The 19,636-nt window shown below is 39.4% G+C and overlaps 1 protein-coding gene across 1 annotated transcript in view; it reads right to left on the bottom strand.

Moving 5' to 3' along the window:
- OBI1 (ORC ubiquitin ligase 1) overlaps positions 1-19,636 on the bottom strand; it is a 45,985-nt gene that overhangs the window by 7,186 nt on the left and 19,163 nt on the right. The window contains exon 5 of the mRNA XM_082675691.1: positions 14,520-14,608. Coding sequence (XP_082531817.1) covers positions 14,520-14,608 — 89 coding nt within the window. The remainder of the gene's footprint in view (positions 1-14,519; positions 14,609-19,636) is intronic.

The raw sequence follows: 19,636 nt of genomic DNA, 5'->3' as shown, positions 1-19,636 counted from the left end.
TTACCACATTATATTAACTGTGAGTAGCTGCATAAAGTAAAACTTCACTGTCAGCTTTTCAGTTCACAAAACACTATATAAACAACAGACCGTGCATCATGAACAGTGACCAATCAGGTCACTTCTCTCAAAGTCTGAAAGTGACTGTGCACCTGTTATTCACTTCATACACAGACAATAAAACATATAGTTGTGCTGTCACATGACATTTACAAAAATGGATAATCAAAAGACAGCACTAGGCAACAAAGATGAGGTTTGGCAAAGAAATGGAAAAGTGATTAATGCCAGTAGTAAAGTTAGAATCAAATGTAAGTGTAGAGAAGAATAGCTGACTGTGGGAATGTTGAAACTGTCACTATTTGAGAGACCCTAGGTAAGCCAGAGGAGCTTGGGAAAGGCGAACTTGTTGACGTAAATGAAAGAAGTGGCTGTGATGAAAAGGATAAAGATGTCTAGAGGAAGTGACAGGCTGGCAAAAAACTTCACATTAAAGCAACATGGAGCTATTTCACAATACTGAAAGCACAAAAGGATTAAATGTAAAGCTGATGCAAACTTAGGAATAGTTGTTGAAGCGTTAGAAAAGTTGCTGCCTTCATATCATAAGCTATACGCTAAGAAGGCAAGCACTATTCAAATTATTCTCCGTAAGTTTTTTATAAAGAAATAAAACATTTTAATTCTCAATGTTTCTAATGTTTTAAATTGTACTATAAAAATATTAATGTACTAAATAAGTATCAGTTTTACTATTTTTTCATCTTCATATACATTTATAACTGACAGTAAGAGAGTTAATGTTTTGATAAAAATTATTAAAGTTTATAGAACAATTTGATTTTTCTCACTGATTATTGAGATTGCTTTGCATGGTTTTAGGTTGAATGGTCATTTTTATGATTCTATACAACCATGCAAAGTGAGGATTACCTGTACTAAAGTAATGCTTGGTATGTGGGAAAACCAAGTAAACTTGAGTGAGCCTCAACAATTATTTTTTAAAGAACTGTTACATTCATCTAAGAAAAGAATGACCCAGGCATACAGTAAATTTTATTGCAGAGTTGCCTGGCTATATAGCTGCAGTTGCATATCTTCTCATTCCCTGACTTATGGAGATACTAGGAAAGTATCTTCTTAAAACATGGAAGAGAGATAAAAGTTTTAGGGGAAAAGATTTTCTACTGTTCCTTTCCCCTTCCTAAGTATTTTCTCCTACAGCATAATATATGGGTTAAAGATTCCTTAAGTTTGCAAATGCCTCTTTTTGATTACACAGAACTTCAGTGAGTAGTCTGTGATATGAGCTCTTTAGGATCTGAGTTTGGGCGGGGCTGGGAAGGAAAGGGGGAGGTCCAGTGCTGTGCTCTGCTGTACGCATGTGTGTACAGGATGCGGAGGAGGCGTACTCCAGGGAAAGAACACAGGGAGGACCAGCACTGTCGGCAGCTCAAAACTGTACTTGGTGGTGGGGGCCTTTCTCTTACCTGCTCCTACTGAGCTGTCTGTGCATTACTCATATCTACCCTCATCCCTGTGTATGTATCAGGAGGATGGGGTAGAGCGTTCTGTCTTTAAACTACTAGAGAAGCTTTGGAAAGTGCCCTATACATTTTCATCCACTGCTGAACCTGATGACTTGCCAGTGTTTCTTCAAGAGAGTTTTCTCTGTTTAAAATGAAACACTTATGAAAATGTTACATTCCTAGAGAATCTGTTAATCATAAAAGTACTGTCTATGGCCAATCCCTGTCACACTAGTTGAGTCCACAAAAATATATTAAACAACATGAGGCATACCAAAAGAGAACAGGAAAAACCTCTTCCCTCCTGAAGACTCAAGATAATGTTTCTATTCCCTGGCCCAACATCCGAATAAATAAATAAATAAAGGCAAGTGAACTCTGGGGATGGAAATTACCAAAATTAAATGTAACAGACAAATCTTCCACAATGCTCTAAGTGACTACTAACAACAACGCTGGTGACAATAACAGCAGCAGCCACAATTCACTGAAAGTTTACTTGTGTCAAGGACATTGCTATATGCTTGATATATATTAACTTACCTAATTTAATTGTCATGTTAACTTTATGAAGCAAGATCTATTATTCTTATTTTAAAGATGAAAAATGAGATGCTTAAAAAGGTTGTCTCTTTTTCCAGGTTATGCAGAAAGGAAGCAGCAAGAAGCCAAGTCTGTCTGAGTCCAAACACCATGTATGAAGCCATATGAGATGCTTGAACATGAGATCCTTTCTTAAATAATGTCAGCACCTATTTATACTATGACATAGTATAAAACGCAAGCATGTCTACTGAGTGCCAAGTCTGTATATATATATGGTCAAGGGACTAGAATTGTTGTACTATTTATTAATACATACATTTGCTATTAGAAATATGGAGAGGAAATAACAAGATGTAGAAATACATTCAGATATGTATGCACAAAGCCAATAAATATTTATCAAACACCTATTATGTTCTAGACATAAGTTCAAGGTATTTTCAAACTTCCAAAGATCATTTATTAAAATGGCCTTGCAGGAAACTACAGCACAGACAGATCAACCTGGCAAATGCCAACCCAAAAAGCATGACTATTTTAACCAGAGATATGAATACTAAATCTGAACCAGAACCATAAACTGGAAGCTCCACCTTTAATTGTGCTATGTGTAAAAAGCATATATTATCTTCTTGTCTACCTCATGCACAATCAGCAGACATCTTCAACTACATGGAAACAAAGCTACCAATGTGAAATGAGCAAAATTTTAAATGTATAATTTTAGGACCTAAATATCACATAGGTACTTACTTATCTAGGGTTCTAATAGGAATAAAAAACACAAGCTATGTTATATTTCCTCTTATATTGTTATATTCATCACAAAACAGAAAGTGCTCCAATATTTGGAAGAATAAAAAAAAGCCACAATTTCCCCCTAAAGACAAAGGTCACATGGACAGTGGAACTAGACAAAGAATTAAGGCCCTTGCAGCCATTCCTTCTTCCTCCACCTCCCAAAAGTCCTGTTTAAAAATTAAGGTAGGGCTTCCCTGGTGGCGCAGTGGTTGAGAGTCCGCCTGCCGATGCAGGGGACACGGGTTCGTGCCCCGGTCCGGGAAGATCCCACATGCTGCGGAGCGGCTGGGCCTGTGAGCCATGGCCGCTAAGCCTGCGCGTCCGGAGCCTGTGCTCCGCAACGGGAGAGGCCACAACAGTGAGAGGCCCGCGTACCGCAAAATAAATAAATAAATAAATAAGGTAGAGTCTGATTGGCAAGCTTTCAAACGGAGAACAGAGTTTAAAAATAATAGCTCAGGAACTTCCCTGGTGGCACACTGGTTAAGAATCCGCCTGCCAATGAAGGGGACACGGGTTTGATTCCTGGTCTGGGAAGATCCTACATGCCACGGAGCAACTAAGCCCGTCACCACAACTACTGAGCCCACACGCCACAACTACTGAAGTCCGTGCACTCTAGGGCCCGCGTGCCACAACTACTGAGCCCGCATGCTGCAACCACTGAAGACTGCACACCTAGAGCCCGTGCTCCACAACAAGAGAAGCTACAGCAATGAGAAGCCTGTGCACCGCAACGAAGAGTAGCTCCCGCTCACAACTAGAGAAAGCCCGCATGCAGCAACAAAGACTCAACGCAGCCAAAAAAAAGCTCGTATTATTAACACAATTTTAAAGAAAGGTTTATTGTGTGTGTTTATTTTATTGAACTAACCATGCATTTGTATTTAAAAATTGTGGTGAAAATTCTTGCTGCAATACCTAGAAATTCCTAATAGAAAACACCCAAGTGCTGGGCAGCATATGTAAATTGAAGAGGAACAGGTTCTTTTTTGTGGTAAGTCTCTAAAAAGGGCTAACCCACATCTATATTCACTGCCTGAAGATGGACTACTCTTTTTACTGTGGAATAAATTCCATTCTATTTGTTAAATATATCTCATTTCAATTCCACACAGAAATACCCTAATTTTCTGCCCTAAAAGATCAGCCTCAAAGTTGACATGACATAAATGGCAATCCTAATCTTTCATGGAAGGAGAGAACCTTGAGACATGCTATTTCATATCTTTTCACAGTTCTCAGAGGAATAAAGGATTTATACCTTTTCCCAAAATATACTAACCTTAACTACAACAATAAAATCTCAACAGTATAAAAGAATGCAACTGTTGTTGGGTGAAAAAAAGCATACTTAAAAATCTCTGAACTAATAGTATCTATACATTTTTCACTATAGTTAAATCAATCTCTCTCAGCATGAAGAACAACATGAAACAAAATAAAACAAAAAACTGATCCAGCCACTCTGTAATTATTGCTCAGATGATAGTTATTGAGGACTAATGCACGCTGAGAGGTGATGAGGAAGGAAAACAAAAGGAGTAGAAGACATTATCCTTGTTCTCACGCAGTTCATAATCTTTCTGACAACCTTACCGCTTAGTCATTAGCATGCACTACAGGCTCCTAAAATATCTTATCAATATAATAAAGGCAAGTTGACAGAAAACTGCAGTAACTGTCCACCCCCAATTAGCTGAGTAGCCAGAGAAGGGCCCCTCAGGCAGCTGAGGGGCCTGAGCACACCCAGCTGTCACAGTCTGGCCCCAGGGTATCATCAGGCTCCCCTGACAGTCTACAAGTTCCCCTTCCGGGAAAACCAAAGGGCACAGCAGAATCAGTCAACGGATCAGGCTGGGGTCAAATACCAGGAATCATGGCATTTGTCAGAGCAGAATCGTGAGAAACAAAAAAGGCCAGAAAAGGTCAAGAAGAGAGAACAGCCAAGGCTAGCAAGAGCAGAGATGCTGCTGAGGAAGCTGAAAGCCAGGTGTAGTACTGGCACATCTTGAGACACAGTTTAGGAAGAGCAGACCAGGAAGGGGCACAGCTCACTGTCAGCACAGAGACAGGTAAGGGCAGGAAAACCTGGTTCAAGTAAGGTGACTCAGACCAGAACATCGTCCTGGAGCCAGGCAAGCCCTGACACTACCTCCTCTTTTCCTCTTTCTATCTCTCAATCTCTAGTACAATTTAGGAAAACTTCACGAAATCCCTCTACTCTCCTCATTTGGAGAATGCCAGGAATCTCTGACTTTCTGCCCTCTTAAACCCTATATACCTTAAGCTTCAAGAAAGCTCAAGATCTTAATTCCCTGGTCAGTTCCCTCCAAGGAGCAGTATAAAGTATTAGAGTGTAAGGACTCCTTCCTTCTGCCATGTCCCAGAGAAAAAATACACACACACACACACAAACACTCACACTTTATACAGATACACACTGAGTTCATTAAAAACAAACAAACAAACAAAACATGTCTTGGGCATTCCCTGGCAGTCCAGTTGTTAGAACTCTGCGCTTCCATCACAGGGGACATGGGTTTGATCCCTGGTTGGGGAAATAAGATCCCGCAAGCCGTGTGGTGTGGCCAAAAAAAAAAAAAGTATTAGTTCCAAGGAGCTGGCAGATTAACTGAGCATGACAGTCAGAGCTGGTCAGTATACGATGTAATCCTTAAAACAGTATGATAAAAGAATCATCTTGGAAATCTCGGAGGGTCTCATAGATAAACTGACAACTGGGCTCGATCTCAAAGGATGGGTAGGGATTAACCAGGCAGAATAAAAACAGAGAGGCTAATGGAGAGGACCAGGGAAGCCAAAGGAAAAGACATGAGCTAAGGTACATGTCATAACATGGCAAATCTCGGCCCAGGGAGAAATTCAGCATGGCCACAGCAGAGTATAAGAAGAAGAAGGTTGGAGAGGTGCTAAGAAGGCTAAGTTGAAATCATATTGGGAAAGCGGCTTCCGTACTATACTAAGAAATTTGGGCTTCAATTTGTGAGCAATGGGAAATCACCAAAGGTTATTAAGCAAGGCAGTGAGATGATCAAAGTTATATTTTAGAATTCAGGCAACAATAAAGCAGATGCTCCAGGGTTGAGAGAAGAAAAGAAGAGCAATCAGTCGGAAGGTTGTTAAAATCGGCTAAGCACGAAATCATGTGGATCTAAACTAGTGGGAACAAGAAGAAGATGCGTTACCGAGGCATTTAATAGGTAGGATAGAATATACTGAACAGTTAGGTGTGGGGTGAGGACAAGGGGTGGAGAAACATAGGAAGACTGGAGTTTTTTGTTTGTTTGTTTGTTTGCGGTACGCGGGCCTCTCACTGTTGTGGCCTCTCTCTCCCGTTGCGGAGCGCAGGCTCAGGGGCCATGGCTCACGGGCCCAGCCGCTCCGCGGCATGTGGGCTCTTCCCGGACCGGGGCATGAACCCATGTCCCCTGCATCGGCAGGCGGACTCTCAACCACTGCGCCACCAGGGAAGCCCTGGAGTTTTTATCTTAGGCAACCGGACCAGTAGTAAAGCCATGAAGGAGCACAGGAACAAAGCAAGAGGATAAACAATCTTTTGTGTGGGATGGATAATGGATACAGTTATTTAGACACAAACCTCTACCAGTTCTTTGTGTTACATGCTGTGCCAAGGACATACACTTATTTCCTTTAATCCTCAAAGCAGTACATTATCCTCATTTTATATAAAGAAAGCAATGGCCCCAACAGGTCAAGTAATTTATCAAATGTTATTTATCTACTTATTTAGTTCTTCAGCAAGTATTTATCAGGTGCCTCTCAGGTGCTGGGGTTTTGCAAGTGAAGCATATAGACAGCAAGGCTGGACTCAAGTCATAGGCTGCTTTCAGTTTTCATGTCACCTCAGAAGAGTTATTTGAGAACAAGCCTTCTGCACTTCAAGTTAGTTGATTTGAAATATTTAAGAATTGCTAACGATGTATTTTGCAAACATTAATGTGAAGTACACTGAATTTAATGTTGAATACTTTCAAGCATTCACCTCATAAAGCCACTGTTAAACATTAAAGAAAGAGAAGGGTGGGAGGACGGAAGTAGCCCCTTGCTTCCGCACCTTCTACTTCCTTACTTTTATTTTTTAACATCTTTATTGGAGTATAATTGCTCTACAGTGGTGTGTTAGTTTCTGCTGTGTAACAAAGTGAATCAGCTGTACATATACATATATCCCCATATCCCCTCCCTCTTGCATCTCCCTCCCTCCCACCCTCCCTATCCCACCCCTCTAGGTGGTCACATAGCACCGAGCTGACCTCCCTGTGCCACGCAGCTGCTTCCCACTAGCTATCTGTTTTATATTTGGTAGTGTATCTATGTCCATGCCACTCTCTCACTTCGTCCTAGCTTACCCTTCCCTCTCCCTGTGTCCTCAAGTCCATTCTCTATGTCTGTGTCTTTATTCCTGTCCTGCCCCTAGGTTCTTCAGAACCATTTTTTTTATATTCCTATATACATATATATGTGTTAGCATACTATATATATGTGTTAGCATACGGTATTTGTTTTTCTCTTTCTGACTTACTCACTCTGTATGACAGTCTCTAGGTCCATCCACCTCACTATAAATAACTCAATTTCCTTTCTTTTTATGGCTGAGTAATAATCCATTGTGTATATGTGCCACATATTCTTTTTTTTTTTTTTTTTGCGGTATGCGGGCCTCTCACTGTTGTGGTCTCTCCCGTTGCGGAGCACAGGTTCCGGACGCGCAGGCTCAGCGGCCATGGCTCACGGGCCCAGCCGCTCCTCGCGGCATATGGGATCTTCCTAGACTGGGGCATGAACCCACGTCCCCTGCATCGGCAGGCGGACTCTCAACCACTGTGCCACCAGGGAAGCCCTACATATTCTTTATCCATTCATCTGTCAATGGACACTTAGGGTGCTTCCATGTACTGGCTATTGTAAGTAGAGCTGCAATGAACATTGTGGTACATGACTCTTTTTGAATTATGGTTTTCTTAGGGTATATGCCCAGTAGTGGGATTGCTGGGTCATATGGTAGTTCTATTTGTAGTTTTTTAAGGAACCTCCATACTGTTCTCCATAGTGGCTGTATCAATTTACATTCCCACCAACAGTGCAAGAGGCTTCCCTTTTCTCCACACCCTCTCCAGCATTTATTGTTTGTAGATTGTTTGATGATGGCCATTCTGACTGGTGTGAGATGACACTTCATTGTAGTTTTGATTTGCATTTCTCTAATGATCAGTGATGTTGAGCATTCTTTCATGTGTTTGTTGGCAGTCTGTATATCTTCTTTGGAGAAACGTCTATTTAGGTCTTCTGCCCATTTTTGGATTGGATTGTTTGCTACATGAGCTGCCTGTATATTCTGGAGATTAATCCTTTGTCAGTTGCTTTATTAGCAAATATTTTCTCCCATTCTGAGGGTTGTCTTTTCGTCTTGCTTACGGTTTCCTTTGCTGTGCAAAAGCTTTTAAGTGTCATTAGGTCCCATTTGTTTATTTTTGTTTTTATTTCCATTTCCCTAGGAGGTGGGTCAAAAAGGATCTTGCTGTAATTTATGTCATAGAGCGTTCTGCCTATGTTTTCTTAACCGTAGTGATAAAATCATGGCATGGCAAAGCAATATAGCATGTGATTATGAGCACAGGCTCCAGAGCCAGACTCTCTAGAACTGAACTCTGTCTACTTATTAGCGCTGTGATTTGGGGGAAGATACTTAAACTTTTTGTATCTCAGTTTTTATCTTTTGTGAAATGTGCTCAGTAGGAGTACCTATCTTATAGGTTCCAGTGAGGTTTAAATGAGTTAAAACTTGAGATGTACTTATAACAGAGCCCATAGTTAACACACAACCAATGTTACAGTATTACTGTCTTAGCCTTTATCACTGAAATTACCATGTTTGTTTAGTTGCTTGACCTCTTGTTCTGTGTTCTCCATTCTAAACTCCACAAGAGTAAGGTCACAAGGACAACCTCAGAGGGCTGCTTTAGATTGAATGGTCAGGAAAAGCCTTTCTGACTCTGATGACAAAAGGAGACAGCCACATAACGATGCAGAAGCAAAACATTCTAAGCAGAAGGAAAAAGTCCAGCATGTTTTAGAAACAGAAGAAGACCAGTATGGCTAGAGCAGGATTAGCTGGGGGAATGAGAATGAGATGAAGTGGAATAAGCAAGCAAAGACTAGTTGGTGAAGAGTCTGGATTTTATTTTAGGAAAACACTGGATAGTTTCAGATAGGAGATTTAATAGTGTGATTTATACTTTATAAAAAGCAATTTTGAGCATGGTGAAACTGAACTGGGTAGGGAAAAGAGAGACAGAGTGGAAGCAAGGAAATTTGAATCCAGGTACTGTTGTCTCCAGAACGAAGCATTTATTTAACTACTGTGCTTTGTGGTGAATTTAAGGTATAGGATCTTGAGTGAAAGTATAAAATAGATAGATGGAAACACTAATCTACAGTTTAGGAGAAAAGGCAAGGCCAAAGATTTAGATTTTGTTTTGTAATCTCAGACATACAAGTAGATGATTATTAAAGCCATGGGAGTTGATAAGACGGCTCAAGGAACACAAATACAGGAAGAAGGGAAGAACGTGCAGGTGATGACTTATGAAGTCTATTCTTTCCTCCTCAGAGCACTTTTTTCATGTACTAATAATAGGAAATACTGCTCACCATCTAGAGAGTACCTGGAGCCTTTATCTTCCCCCAGAAGGAGCTGAGGCATGGGTGAAGACTGGTCCATAATGATAAGCCTTGGGGCTGCTGGGCAGTAAAAATGATGCTTAACACTACCATAGTATCAAACTCACAGATCTCACTAAAGATACAATGACATTCCCGAACACATATTTATAGAAAGGAAAGCCATTAATCCAATTGTAACCAGGTTTGATTTACATGACCTATGGAATTTTGTATATGGAGCTTTATACCCCACGCTTTAAGGTAAGTTAGAAGCTAAAGGCATGGACATCTGCTCTGCTAAAGCCTCATAATAGGCGGCAACACGGCACAAACTCTGCCTAGCGTGACTAGAACAAAAAAAAAGTCACAACTGAACAGAGATCTCAGAGAGAGGGCATAGGACTCTCAAATGCTTTACAAATCAATTCTTCATACCCCTTCGAGCGAAAAAATCACTAAGGAACTCCTCTCTCTATCATGGACAAATATATCACACTTCCTGGCACAGTTCAGGAATAGAGAAATGCAATTCTAAAGTCCTCTCTTCAGCTTCTTATTCTTGTTTCTTATCATGTGGAGGTGTGACACTTGGCATTCCCCATTAAATAGGTGACTGAGAACAGGCCTTTCTGCTTAGAGCAGAATGTAGTGGAGTACTAGATGTAGTGGAATTGTGCTAACCCCAGCTGTTTAAGTGGGATGATGACGGTCACAATGGAGAGATGTGCAAATTACACAGAGGACCTCTGCTCTGCTGAGTTTGAGAAGGAAGCCACCGTGTTTTCTTGGGCATGACTTGTGGCTACTCTGGAGACAAGGAACTAGAGCTGAAGGGACCTCTTAATACTCCTTACCGCTCAAGCTGTTTCCTCTTGCTCAGAATGCCTTCCTCTTCACTGAAATCTCCATCCTTCAAAGCTGGGCTCAAGTCCTGCCTCTTAGATAAAGACTCTCGTCACTCCAATCAACTGGCCATTCTCTTAACTCATATTGCTGTCTCTGCTATTTGACTTAGTAACTATTTAGTATTTAATTGTTTCATGTATTTTTTCTCATCTTCATTAGATTATGAACTTCCTGGAAGCAAGGACTATGTTTTGTTGGTTTTAATCGGAGAACAGGAAAAACTCCATATACTCATCACCCACATTCAAGAATTATCAAGATTTTGCCTCATTTCACACATATATATATATCCCTTTTTTTGTTAAAATGTACTATAGTTCATATTTTAGTATGCATTTCTAAAAAAAAATGGACATTTTGTTAAGTAACCATAAGACCTAAACAAAATTAACAGTAATTCCTTGGTATCATCTAATATCTAGTTCATATTCAAATATATCCAATTGCCTCAAAAATGTCTTCTGACATTTGTTATTAATCAATATCCAAACAAAATCCATGTACTGCATTTGGTTATTATATCTCTTAGTCCTCTTTTATTGTAAATCAGGCTTCCCCTCCCATTTTGCCAATGATTTAATGAAGAAATCTGGTCATTTTTCCAATTGATTGTACCATATTCTGGATTTGTCTGTCTGTTTTCTCATAGTCTTGGGAGCTACGTTTTTATTCATTTACTCAACAAATATATACTAGGAGCAGAATATTAGCCAGAACACTATAAAATGCAGGGCTACAACTGTGAATAAAACTATAGTCCTCACTCAAACAGAAGAACATGAAACAAATAATTACACAAAACATTAATTATTAGTAATTGGGATATGTGCTAAAAAGGGAAAGTACAAGGTAGTAAGAGAAATTACAGCAAGGGAACCTAACCTACTTTAGGGGTCAGAAAGAGTATTTATTTTGTATAGTTCAAAGCACCTAGGATACTGTCAAGTAAATAAACTTTTAGTATTTCTGGGTTGGTTGGGAGAGTAAGTTTTCTTCGCATAACAGTCTTGTAAACTGAAGGACATTACCACCACCTCTTGAGTTCTGAATATTAAATCTGATTCTCTTAGGAGTCCATGTTAGAGAAAACTGAAAGGGCAAACAGACGGCTTTCTCCAGCTGAAACAAATTAGAAGACAAATTCAGGAAGTCTTTGGCTACATCAAGTCAAAGAAAAAGATCGCATTTTTCTGGACCACCAGTTTAGATATCGAGACAATGAATTTTTGACAAGGAATATAATGGATATTATTGAAACCTAGAAGAGCACGATTAGTAGGATATCTGCCACACTGCTCAAAAGGGCTTTTAAGTTAAAGTTGAGAAAGGAAAAATATGCAGGTACACTTTAAGACTGGATATAATGGAGGGTAAAAGATAGACTAGAAAAACAATAGCATAGGAGATAAATGATAATCCAGGTTTCATTTTAAAGATTATAGCACTGTTTTTAAAAATTATAAAATTTATTACTTTTATACAATACTATCTACTTGAGACCAAGGTAAATGTCTAAGTCCCCCTTGTTGACACCAGATGTTAGTCTAGTTTTGGGGCAATAGCATGATATTTGCTTGAGTGTCCTAAAAAGAAATACCTTCTGCTATGGACTGAATTGTGTTCCCAACTTCCCCACCAAATTCATTTGTTGAAGCCCTAAACCCCAATGTGACTATATTCAGAGACAGGGTCTTCAGGAGGTAATTAAGGTTAAATGAGACCATAAAGATGAGGCCCTAATCCAACAGGACTGGCATCCTCATAAGAAGAGAGACCAGAGCGTGCACACTCCCTCTCTGACATGTGAAGACATAGTGAGAAGGCAGCTGTCTGCAAGCCTAAAAGAGAGCCCTTGCCAGAAACCAAAATTGCTGAACCTTGATCTGGGATTTCTAGCCTCCAGAACTGTAAGAAAATAAATACCCAATGTTTAAGCCACCCTGTCTATAGTATTTTGTTATGGCAGTCCAAGCTAACAAATATAACTTCCTAATTTTTTTCCTCTCTAGTATCTAAATTTTAAAGCTCTCTCTTCTGCACGATTTGTAGAATATGTCTGCACAACCTGAAAGATACATCAGAAACTAAGGTCATGTGTATAAAAAGTATACCTTGACACCTAACCAAGTAGATAAGAGAAAAATAATTTGTCAAGGCACTTCCTAATCAAGGCAATGAAATGGAATAGATGGTTTTTATTTGCTTGCATTTACTTTTAAACTCTTGAAATTTCATATTCTTTTCAATACGAATAGGAGCTCTCTTCAGGTGAACCAGATCTGGGTATTTTCAGCTGTGGTCAGCTTCTCTCTGAATCCCACTAGGGTTTTGTGATGCAGAGTAAACTAAGGCTATAAATCAAAAGCCATGCTTTTAATACCTCAATGCATTGCAAATTGATCAGGAATAGGGGTCAGTTCAAATCGCTTTTTAAGTGAAACTGTTCCTTTCCCCTGAAGGGAAGGAATGGAAGTTAAAGATAGCAAATCCTAAAGTTATATGGGATTCAGAAGTGTGGTTGCTTGTTAGCATAGACAGCAGTGAGGTTTCTTTAGATAAGATTCTTCAGTTGTTTATCAGGTAGGAGTCATGGCTATTTAAAAACACACATCCTGGTGGCTAGCATTAAATCTGAAATCTGGTGGGCAACTTTTCAAGAAATAAAAGCTACAAACAAAATGGCTTTAGTTCCATTCAGCCTGCCGTGGGAAATGGCTAATGGACAAGCATTACTATGACTGGCAAGGCGAGCTGCCAATAAATGAGAAGAGCAGAGACTCAAACCGCCATATAATAATGGCAACACTTCTTAAGTTTATTTCACTAATTCATCAAAGTACAACATTATCTGAAGTGAAAGAAAAAAGGGGAAGGAACTATTTAAAAGTAAAAGCTATGCTTCTTTGTCTATTGGTTAGTTATCTCTGCTTTGAGTAATTATGGTTTATTTGTACCATTTCTGGATACTACACTTGTTCTACTGAAGGCAATATTTTCTCCTTTTCAAATGACAAGCAGAGAACTACGTCTGGTAGGATAAATTTCCACTGTTTGTTTATGTCTGTCTTTGTCTTTTTCCATTAGGAAAAAATGAAGTCTAATGGTTGGTTGGGAAAAGTGTGGAGTTCTGATATGCCACTCCTCAGAGGGATGGGGGCCATATTCTCTTTTCACTTGTCATTTTTTTTCCCAGAAAAATAACAACCTTAAGCACTGTCTCCCATCTTTTCTCAATCTTCAAGTCTTAACTCTCAATGGTTTCTTATCATTTTAAACTAACCGTTAAGTGGGTCAATAGTTCCAACTGCTTACCTTTTGGAATGGAGTGAAAACTATCCCATCATAAAAGAATAAATTCATTTAACTGTATAGTTCAAATCAGTCCAATATTCAACAAATGATGCCTTAAAATTCTATTTCAGATAGGCTTTTTAGTATAATGGGTAGTGTAATAGTTTTCAATGTAATGTAACAGAACACAGATTCCAGGGCTAGACTACATTGGTTCAAATCCTATTTCCACCACTTACTAGCAGTGCAGATTTAGAAATATTAATTTGATTTCTATGCCTCCATTTCATCATCTGTAAATGGAGAATAATAATAGTTCTATATCACAGGTTGTTGTACCTGACAAAGAGAAAGCGCTATATGAATTTTAACTATGATTATTTCAGAAAACATCTAAAGGGCATTATGTTACTCTCCCTACTCTTTGTTAGGACCACTAAACAGTTACATGTAAAACGAAGTGAAGGCTAACCTATCTTAGGTCACATAAAACAATCCTCTTGCTAATCAGATACAGAAAAAGTATCAGAGGGAAATCTTTTCTTCAACACTAGTCTTAACTATGACTAAGATTTTACCAGTAACATAAGTATACACTTGATGTTTAGAGGTAAGACATTCTATTTAAACTTACATGCTTCAATGAAAAGAGTCAAATGACAAACACAAACTATAACAGCAGCTTATTCTAAAACATTGACATAACCTGAAACATTGCTCTGTTAGCAAAATACATACTTCTGGGGTGATCTGTTATCAACTTCAGCTTTCAGTCGTAAATTCTCCCTCACCAGGCCACCATTTTCCAATTTCAATTTTTTATTTGCCTTAGAAAAAAAAAATGTTGAAAATAATTAAGCACAAGTTAAAACAAAAGTGCCTTGTAAAAATAATGACATGAGCCATCTGTATTCTTTAGAGCAACAATATCAGAAAACTGAATACTAGAACATGTCTTCAGAAGCTTAAAATCACCGTTGGGAATGACTTGTGAAACTGTGAACACAACCAAGCATTTTTAATCCGTATTCCCCAAGCACTCTGCAAATCCCCTATCCAGGGAAATAAACGGAACTATGTTAGTCAGCTTAGAGTCATTAAGGGACTAAACTAATGGCAAATATGTTTTTTTCTTTTCCTTTTTCACATAACTGAATACTCTAAGCATGATAACATTATACCACATGCAATTATTCACAAAACTAACGCTAAGAATCTTGAGCTATGAGATTGATTTTTGGTTGCTATTTAAAAATAGTTTTTAGTGATAACATAGCTTGCTTTCTTCAAAATGGCTTTCTCAAATGCTCTGGCTCACAAATTCTGGGACTCTCAGAATTGAATCAATGTTTTCTAATAAATTCTATGGATTCTCTTTTGATTTAAAAAAAAAATCCTGGGCTTCCCTGGTGGTGCAGTGGTTGAGAGTCCGCCTGCCGATGCAGGGGACACGGGTTCATGCCCCAGTTCGGGAAGATCCGGCATGGCGTGGAGTGGCTGGGCCCATGAACCATGGCCGCTGAGCCTGCGTGTCCGGCACCTGTGCTCCGCAACGGGAGAGGCCACAACAGTGAGAGGCCCACGTACCGCCAAAAAAAAAAAAAAAAAAAAAAAAATCCCAAGTATGATTTTCTTTTTTGAGTTCTATGATACCTAAAAACTGCATGACAAAACATTAATTGCTAGGAAATCTAGAAGCTCAATATTGATTCTTGACAGCCCAAAAAGTAGTGTGTCTATTGTAGTCTTCTTAAAAGCTACTTCATTTAAACCCCTAGTCATTGTGTTTTTCAATTCCAACAAAAAATAAGACTCCCTAGACTAGGAACCAATCTTACCAACCTGGCAAGAGGAATTCATTGTCTGACTAGAACATTAACATTCAAAGTGAAGGGGTCACAAGAACATTTGTCAACAAAGAGATTTAAACCAACAAAACTTGAAAACAGATTTTAAAAATCTGACCAATAATTTCTAGAACTTCTGACTATATTATTTGCCTGTCAACACACAAATACCCCAAGAGGATGACAAGAGAAGCAGGACAGAGGACACTCTTCTGGGCACCAAGCCTAACTCTCTCACTTAGACTCATCTAGGTGCCTTTTGAGCTCTAAGCACCTGCTTATCTTCGTGGGTGCAAACCAACCAAGACTGTGGAGGGTTAATTCTTTAAGTGACCGATAAATACCATTACTGCCCCTCTGAAGACACAGGAAAAGTAATTTACTTCCTCATACACACAAACAATGAATTAAGCCCTCATAAGAGGGGGCACTTAGTGAATGCTTTTTGGTGATGAATGACAGGCTTAAATTAGAACCTCATTTGATTTCTTTTCCCCATCCCCTCTGTCAAGGTCTCTCACCAGTCCTGTGGCTCTCTAAGATTCTCTTTATGGGCTGGCTAGTTCCTCAACTATCAGAGATAGTTTCAACTTCAGGAGAATCAGGTGGGTAAAGTTACAAAGGGGAGAGTTCTGCCTATTTGTTGCACCTAAAAGAGTAATGAAGACTTCAGCTAACTATTATATTTTGCATTCTCAACACTGGCTTCATAATTGTTCAAAACTCACTTAGCCCTGGAAACATTAGAAAAAAAGTCCAGGATTGGTTCAAGATGGTGGAGTAGAAGGACATGCTCTCACTCCCTTTTGCGAGAACACTGGAATCACAACTAACTGCTGAACAATCATTGACAGGAAGACACTTGAACTCACCAAAAAAGATACCCCACATCCAAAGACAAAGGAGAAGCCACAATGAGATGGTAGGAGGGGCGCAATCACAATAAAATCATATCCCATAACTGCTGGATGGGTGACTCACAAACTGGAGAACAATTATACCACAGAAGCCCATCCACTGGAGTGAAGCTTCTGAGCCTCACGTCAGGCTTCTGAACCTGGGGGTCCAGCAACGGGAAGAGGAATTCCTAGAGAATCAGACTTTGAAGGCTAGCGGGATTTGATTGCAGGACTTCGACAGGACTGGGGGAGGCAGAGACTCTACTCTTGGAGGGCACACACAAAGTAGTGTGTGCATCAGGACCCAGGGGAAGGAGCAGTGACCCCATAGGAGACTGAACCAGACCTACCTGCTAGTGTTGGAGGGTCTGCTGCAGAGGTGGGGGGTGGCTGTGGCTCACCGTGGGCACAAGGACACTGACAGCAGAAGTTCCGGGAAGTACTCCTTGGTGTGAGACATCCCAGAGTCCGCCACTAGCCCTACCAAACAGCCCGGGTAGGCTCCAGTGTTGGGTCACCTCAGGCAAAACAACCAACAGGGAAGGGACTCAGCCCCACTCATCAGCAGACAAGCGGATTAAAGTTTTACTGAGCTCTGCCCACCAGAGCAAGAGCCAGCTCTACCCACCACCAGTCCTTCCCATCAGGAAACTTGCACAAGCCTCTTAGATAGCCTCATCCACCAGAGGGCAGCCAGCAGAAGCAAGAAGAACTACAACCCTGCAGCCTGTGGAACAAAAACCACATTCACGGAAAGACAGACAAGATGAAAAGGCAGAGGGCTATGTACCAGATGAAGGAACTAGATAAAACCCCAGAAAGACAACTAAATGAAGTGGAGATAGGCAACCTTCCAGAAAAAGAATTCAGAATAATGATAGTGAAGATGCTCCAGGACATTGGAAAAAGAATGGAGGCAACGATCGAGAAGATGCAAGAAATGTTCAACAAAAATCTAGAAGAATTAAAGAACAAACAAACAGAGATGAACAATACAACAACTGAAATGAAAAATACACTAGACGGAATCAATAGCAGAATAACTGAGGCAGAAGAATGGATAAGTAACCTGGAAGACAGAATGGTGGAATTCACTGCTGTGGAACAGAACAAAGAAAAAAGAATGGAAAGAAATGAAGACAGCCTAAGAGACCTCTGGGACAACATTAAACGCAGCAAGATTCCCATTATAGGGGTCCCAGAAGGAGAAGAAAGACAGAAAGGACCAGAGAAAATATTTGAAGAGATTATAGTTGAAAACTTCCCTAAGATGGGAAAGGAAATAGCCACCCAAGTCCAGGAAGCACAGAGAGTCCCATATAGGATAAACCCAAGGAGAAACAGGCCGGGACACATACTAATCAAACTGGCAAAAACTAAAGACAAAGAAAATTATTGACAGCAGCAAGGGAAAAAAGACAAATAACATACAAGGGAACTCCCATAAGGTTAACAGCTGATTTCTCAGCAGAAACTCTACAAGCCAAAAGGGAGTGGCATGATATACTAAAAGTGATGAAAGGGAAGAAACTACAACCAAGATTACTCTACCCAGCAAGGATTTCATTCAGATTTGATGGAGAAATCAAAAGCTTTACAGACAAGCAAAAGCTAAGAGAATTCAGCCCACCAAACTAGCTGTACAACAAATGTGAAAGGAACTTCTCTAAGTGGGAAACACAAGAGAAGAAAAGGACCTACAAAAACAAACCCAAAACAATTAAGAAAATGGTAATAGGTATCGATAATTACCTTAAATGTGAATGGATTAAATGCCCCAACCAAAAGACACAGGCTTGCTGAATGGATACAAAAACAAGACCCATATATATGTTGTCTACAAGAGACCCACTTCAGACCTAAGGACACATACAGACTGAAAGTGAGGGGATGGAAAAAGATATTCCAAGCAAATGGATATCAAAAGAAAGCTGGAGTAGCAATACTCATATCACATAAAATAGACTTTAAAATAAAGAATGTTACAAGAGACAAGGAAGGACACTACATAATGATCAAGGGATCAATCCAAGAAGAAGATATAACAATCATAAATATATGCACACCCAACATAGGAGCACCTCAATACATAAGGCAAATGCTAACAGCTATAAAAGAAGAAATCGACAGTAACACAATAATAGTGGGGGACTTTAACAACTCACTTACACCAATGGACAAATCGTCCAAACAGAAAATTAATAAGGATACACAAACTTGAAATGACATAATAGACCAGATAGATTTAATTGATATTTATAGGACATTCCATCCCAAAACAGCAGATTACACTTTCTTCTCAAGTGCACATGGAACATGCTCCAGGATAGATCACATCTTGGATCACAAATCAAGCCTCAGTAAATTTAAGAAAATTGAAATCATATCAGGCATCTTTTCTGACCACAACGCTATGAGATTAGAAACGAATTACAGGGAAAAAAACGTAAAAAACACAGACACATGGAGGCTAAACAATATGTTACTAAATAACCAAGAGATCACTCAAGAAATCAAAGAGGAAATCAAAAAATACCTAGAGACAAATGACAGTGAAAACATGACAATCCAAAACCTAGGGGATGTGGCAAAAGCAGTTCTAAGAGGGAAGTTTATAGCTATACAAGCCTACCTCAAGAAACAAGAAAAATCTCAAACAATCTAACCTTACACCTATAGGAACTAGCGGAAGAAGAACAAACAAAACCCAAAGTTAGCAGAAGGAAAGAAATCATAAAGATCAGAGCAGAAATAAATGAAATAGAAACAAAGAAAACAATAGCACAGATCAATAAAACTAAAAGCTGGTTCTCTGAGAAGATAAACAAAATTGATAAACCATTAGCTAGACTCATCAAGAAAAAGAGGGAGAGGACTCAAATCAATAAAATTAGAAATGAAAAAGGAGAAGTTACAACAGATACTGCAGAAATACAAAGCATCCTAAGAGACTACTACAAGCAACTCTATGCCAATAAAATGGACAACCTGGAAGAAATGGACAAATCCTCAGAAAGGTATAACCTTCCAAGACTGAACCAGGAAGAAATACAAAATATGAACAGACTAATCACAAGGAATGAAATTGAAACTGCGATTAAAAATCTTC

This window comes from Grampus griseus, assembly GCF_964374135.1.
Source record: "Grampus griseus genome assembly, chromosome: 18".
NCBI lineage: Eukaryota > Metazoa > Chordata > Mammalia > Artiodactyla > Delphinidae > Grampus > Grampus griseus.
This window is presented reverse-complemented; position numbering and strand designations above follow the sequence as displayed.